Source organism: Chiloscyllium punctatum, chromosome 20 (assembly GCF_047496795.1).
Source record: "Chiloscyllium punctatum isolate Juve2018m chromosome 20, sChiPun1.3, whole genome shotgun sequence".
Lineage (NCBI taxonomy): Eukaryota > Metazoa > Chordata > Chondrichthyes > Orectolobiformes > Hemiscylliidae > Chiloscyllium > Chiloscyllium punctatum.
The window spans coordinates 57,299,098-57,305,440 of NC_092758.1; the positions used below are offsets into that span (position 1 = coordinate 57,299,098).

General features: G+C 40.6%; 1 protein-coding gene across 1 annotated transcript in view; it reads right to left on the bottom strand.

Annotated features, from left to right (window-relative positions):
- Nucleotides 1–5,963, bottom strand: part of ubtd2 (ubiquitin domain containing 2) — a 72,576-nt gene extending 66,613 nt beyond the window's left edge. Inside the window, exon 1 of the mRNA XM_072590965.1 lies at nt 5,772–5,963. Coding sequence (XP_072447066.1) covers nt 5,772–5,841 — 70 coding nt within the window. The 5' untranslated portion in view covers nt 5,842–5,963. The remainder of the gene's footprint in view (nt 1–5,771) is intronic.
- Between the last annotated feature and the right edge of the window lie 380 nt (nt 5,964–6,343).

Sequence of the window (6,343 nt, forward strand, 5' to 3'; positions counted from 1 at the left end):
AGTCAGCACTAGTTAAACACCAGAAGTACAAGAAGAAATGGTAACCAAGACACAGCATGGAATCCAGTCTCCAAAAGTATCAGAACAATAAATCCATTAATCTTTGTTGAATTCAAAGTATCTCAGAAGCTCCCCCAAATGTCTGAATCAGATCTTGAATAAAATCATGGTACAGATACCAATCAAAGCACAGTTAACAAATAAAGCTCAATATTGATCAGGAGTAGCTTAGTAACCAGATTATTGCTATTGCAAAAGCGTAGTTTAAACAAGCTGTAAAGGCCCACCGAAACATAACACACCAAAACCATTTTAAAAGGATTAAATAAGGCGATAGTTATTTCTTGAGATATCATAAGTCGTCATCTGGTATCAAATGACAAAGATCAAGTCAATGCTGTACTGAAGTTCTGTTTAGCTGAGGCAAATATATCTTGACTGCAATTCCTTCAAACTAATCACTGTGCAAAACCAGGACAAGGCAACAATACCAACGTAATAACTTAAATTATTGGATACCCAACTTAGGATCAACATATTTTTATAAATTATGTTTAAGACATCATGTTGAGGTTGTACAGGACATTGGTGAGGCCTTTTCAGGAGTAGTGTATCCAGTCTGGTCCCCAGTTACTGGAAGGATATTATTAAGCTGGAGAGGGTTTAGGAAAGATTTACCACAATGTTGCCAGATATGGAACATTTGAGTTATAAAGAAAAGCTGGATAGAGACTTTTTTCACTGGATCGTAGGCAGTTGAGAAGTGACTTTATAGAAGTTTATAAAATAATAATGGGTATAGATAGGGTTAATGGTGTCCCTATGGTAGGGGATTTCAAGACTAGCAGAAACATTTTTAAAGTGAGGTCCTGGGCCGCCTCCACTGCCACTCCCTAACCACCTGACACCTGGAAGAAGAACGCTTCATCTTCCGCCTTGGATCCCTCCAACTCCACGGAATCAATGTAATCTCACCAGTTTCCTCATTCACCACCCCCCCAGCCCTTTCCCAGTTCCAACCTTCCAATTCAGCACTGCCCTCATGACCTGTCCATCTGTCTTCCCACCTACCTGCTCCACGCCCCTCTCCGACATATCATAACTCCTACGTCCAGCTACCTATCGCACTCTCAGCTATCTTCCCCATCAGCCCAGACCCCTCCCATTCATCTCACCACCCCCTTGGCTCACAGTGTCATTCCTGCTGAAGGGCTTTTGCCCAAAATGTCGATTCTCCTACTCCTCGGATGCTGCCTGACCTGCTGTGCTTTTCCAGCACCACACTATCGACTCTCATCTCCAGCATCTGCAGTCCTCACTTCCACCTACATTTTCACAGTGAGGAGAGAAATTTAACAAACACGAGGGGCAAATACTTCTTACACAAAGGGTAGTTTGCATGTTGAACGGACTTCCTGAGGAAGTGGCTGATGTGAGCACAATTACAACATTTAAAAAGGATTTGGAAAGGTACATGATTAGGAAGGGTTTGGAGGGCTGTCGGCCAGAAGCAGGCAGCTGGGATTAGTTTAGTTTGGGATCATGTTAGGTATGGACTGGTTAGACCAAAGAGTATGTTTCCGTGAAAGATGAAAGAATGATGATTCCATGAAAGAAACGTTAGCACCAGTCTGAAATTTCAACAAAACATTTACCTGCAAACGAATGATCAATCAACAATATTTTAAAAATTGATTCATTTTATACTTGCTTTTCTATTTAGATGAAACATGATTCTGGTTTCATAATTTAAACTGAAAAATGAGAGTTTAACAAATAGGGGGATAAGCAATGAGGAAAGATTAAAACTTTTCAAGATAAATCTAGGATAAAGGCAGTAGTCAAAAGAAATTAGAGCCTGACTTTTCAGAAGTGAAATTAAACATTTCTGCATGCGAAGTATTAAAAATTTGGAACTTGCTTCCACAATGGCAATTAGCACAAAAACTGTTAATTTAAAAACTATGATTATTATACTTTTGTTAGACAAATGGTGAAATGGGGTAAAGACAGATTTATGGAGTTGGGTCGCAGATCAGTCATAACCTCAAAAGAATGGTATATAAGAAAACTATGGATCTAAATTGCCTAATTTTATTCCAATGTTACAAGACAGATACAATACCTACATTTTTGCAGTGATAATTTGTCTTTCAAATATTGGTCATGTACATAATTCATTATTTAATTCAGACAGGCTTTCAAATATCATGTATCCGTATGGTTAAAATGTACCAATGTACTGCATGACTTAACCCTATACACAGTTTACTATGTCAATCTCCACATCAATGTTGGTCAAGGGAGGGGTGGGAAAAAGGCTAAACAGAGAGGAAACAACACACACCAATAATTGAGAGATATAAAGCATCAGAGTAAGAAACAGTATAGTGAGGTCAGAGTAAGATGGTATTCAGTAAGCTTTACATTATGTTTACAGTGCATGTGTGTAGCTGATACAAAAGAAGGCTGGTGAACTAACTGTAGATAGCGAAATGAGAATATGATAACGTGATGGTAATGGAGATCTGGCTCATAAAAGGGTAGGCCCGAGTACTACATGCTGCCAGATACAGGTATTTTGGAAAGGTGATGAATAAAAAAGGAGTGCTAAGACTGATTGAAGATAATATTAAATATAGGAGAGGAAGTGCTCATACTGTAGCTGAGGACAGAATCTATTTGATGAGAGCTAGGAAGCCACCGTGGTATTATTACACTAGATGGTATTCTATGGCCAAATAGTGGGCAAGATAAGAAACAAGTCTGCAAGGAAACTACACAGCATAAAAGCTATAAGGCAGTTATATTCTTTTAAGACTTCATTTATGCTAGGACATACTGGCTTAGTAATAGTGTAAAGACCAGGAAGAGTGTGAACTTTTGAGAATTTGGTCCATCTGTATGTTTACAACATAATGAGAAGAAGGCATTGCTGAAAATTCACTGCTGGGGAATGCAATAGATCAAGAGGGTCAAGTGTCAATAAGAAACAGTGATAACAGTATCACAAGGTTTAGGTTAGCTATGGAAAAGGACAAAGATCAATCTTGAGTAAAAATACCCAATTACAGGACAGTCAATTGCAGTGGGGAGAGAACAGATCTGGTCCAGATAAATTGGAAGCAAAGATTGGCAGACTAAATTGCAATAGCACAAATGGGATGCCTTTCAATAGGAGATGGTTCAGTATATCCCTACTAGGGAGAGGCAAGGTAGGATAAACAAAGAGAGCACGAGACAGAAAGGTGAAGAAAAAGGCTGCGTATGATATATCAAGTTGGAAAAATAATGGAAAGCAAGACCTAGCATATAAGCCAAGAGGGGAAGTGAAAAGGACTGGCAGCTAATACAAAGGGAGTCCTAAAGCCTTCTATTTGCATAATAATATTAAAAAGGTAGTAAAAGGAGCAGGTATTAGGATGGCAAAAGGAAAATTACTCATGAAGGTACATGGCTGAGGTACCAATGACATGTCTTTACTGAGGTTGTTGAGAAATGAATGAACTAAATATGATGAACAGAAGGTATTAGGAAGATCTGTATGTGAAATTGATAAGTCACCAGACTTAATGAGACGCAGCGTGTGCAGATTGCTAGCAAGTAAGTGTTGCTTGAAAGCACAATCCTTTCACCACTTTGCAGCTGACTGCGACTCTTGAATGTGGAGCTCTTCAATGGATTAGATTTATCCCACTTTTGTAGACACAATATAATTCACATTTTATGAACATGCATTTTTATCCAGCCACCTAGTAGGAAGGTTGTTTTTCCCCAAACAACCAGTTAGAGTAACATTTTTTTTTCCAGTTCCGCAATGAAAAGTTTTAGAATTTGTAATAATGCTTATTTTTTAATTGCTTGAGATTTTCTGCTCATCTCGATGTTAGCACTTGATTTGTTAAATGCACAGTAATAAAGTATTAATTTTTATGCAGACAAAAGAAAGTTACAACACTAAGTGAATAATTTTGGAGGATCAACATTGAAGAAAATCAAACTGCTTTTTTTCAAAAAAACATGTCCTGATAACAATATTGCTAGTGGTATAATGAAACAATGTTACATTGAAGTAAATTCTGACTTCTGGTGGGGTGGGGTGGGGAGGAGAGAGAGAGAGAGAGAGAGAGAGAGAGAGAGAGACTTGCAAATGCCAACATACTTTCATACAAAAAAAACATACTTTAAATAAAAGGAAATCTGTGACAGGACAACACTACACAAGCATTAAGGTACACCCACGGGAGGAAAAACATTATGAATGATTTGCATGCAATTCAAAAATCTTAGCCTGAGCTTTCATGTACAGCTAGATGAAATTTAGATTCCAACTTTGATCATTTAAGATACGTTGCTATGTATGTCAAACATTACCAGTTCTCACCTAGGATGTGAGACAAAGCATTTTACAGTGGCAGAACTATTCCTAATAGAAGTGGAAAATAGCCTAGATCAATTCTGTGCATCATTGAATGGTATTAACAGGCCTTACACAAAGTAGGCCATTGCACACTTTCACCCAAAACTGCAGAGTTCCAGATCTTGTTTCTTTTTCTGGGGGTGGGGAGAAACGGTGGGGATAAAAAGGTACTTAAAAAGTGACAAAAGGAGTATTACAACATATGTCCTCGAAAACAACCGAATACTAAGAATACTACAGCTATATAACAGCCTCTCCCAAAAAAGGTTGAGCTTCTATTTCCTGCCTTTAATCATAACAAAGCTCCTCTGGTTAATTTTCCAGATTAGTTTTGCTATCAAACGAAGAATAAACAGACATTTTTCTTTAAAAAGTGAAAAATATAATCATGTCATCCTAATGCCATTTCAACACCCAAACATAAAACAGAAACTTCAGAAATTGTTTCAGCAATTCATAACTTTATATACCAGCTCATTAGTACTACTTCTACTTCCAAAGTTCGAGACACGTGCAAATACTGCTGAATTACAAAATTCACAAAATACCCAGATAATCAAGTCAAACTAGAGTTTTAAGAATAGCATCAGTGTTTGGACTGCTCAGGGACTCTACGACTCAGCTTTGGAGTTTATAATGCATTTAATAAAAAAGACGCAGCATAAAATAAACAAACAGTTACCGCAAATAAAAAAAATGGAAAACCATAACTGCAAACATCAGAGATACATCTAATTAATCGAAAAGAACAAAGGGGAACAAAGGGAATACCATTTTAAAAAAAAATCAAGAGGCGTCTCAGACTAATTGGGCATTAAAATTGCGAAACCTTTAACTCAATTTCCGAAATAGCGCGACAATGCCTCGACCGCGTTGTAAAATATGTTGGTTTTAGGTCAAATAAAGTCATGAAAAGTAGCGCTCAGATGTTGACCGATGAGAGACAAAGGCGGTGGCAGCACCTCTTGCACTTGCAGAGACAGAACCCTATCCCATCCTCGGGGTTGGGGGGGGGGGGGGGGGGTGAAGCAGCACACCCTGACAGACTGAGTGCCAGCATCAGCTGCTGCTCCTACCCGAACCTGGGAGCCAGGAATGAGGGAGAGGAGACTGACTGCCGTCCCAGCAAATGGTACCGTGATGTGAACCCACACAACCTAGCGGGTTACTCGGCCACCCGACTCGGGGCTTTGGAGCGAGAGTGAGTGAGGCCCACACTCCGCGCCAGACAGAAACATCAGCCAACTCAGTTATATAATTTAATTCTCATTTTATTTTTTTAAAAAAAACTTGAGAATCGTGAGGCAGAAGAAAGAGACGTCTACCAACAAACGACAGTGGATTCTCTTACCCCCTGTGCCGTCTGAATTCTCGTTTAAACTGCCCGAGGAATCATGCTGAGTGCCCACACACCCTCCCATGGGTGAGCTCCTGTCACTTTGACAACAGACCGACTGACCCCGGCCGGCACTGGACTCGCTCAGACAGACAAACGGACAGCCGCGCGCCTCGCCATAACCAAGCCCCGGATCCACCTCTCGCCCGAGCCGCCACGCCCCCATTCGTGATGCGTGTTAACCCCACCCCCGTCCAAGTTCTCCCGGCTCCAACAACTAGCCGCGCCCCTTCCTTCACGTGTGCCCGGCCGTCCCGCCCGCCGCTTGTCTAAATCCCGCCTCTTCTAACCCCGCCTCCTTCCCTCCCCGTCCCCAATCCACAATCACCCTTCCTGCGCGCCCCATCTCTTTTGCCAGTGAGGCCCCGCCTCCCTCGTGCGTCGTACGCTTTACGTCAGACGCTGAACTGCAGCTGGAGGACGTTCGGTCATATCAGACGTTTTTGTTCCGTTAGTTTCTAACGGTTTCTAGCTCTTATTTTGCTTCTTTTTTGGGCGGGGGGGAAGGGGACTGTATTCCTTTCCCT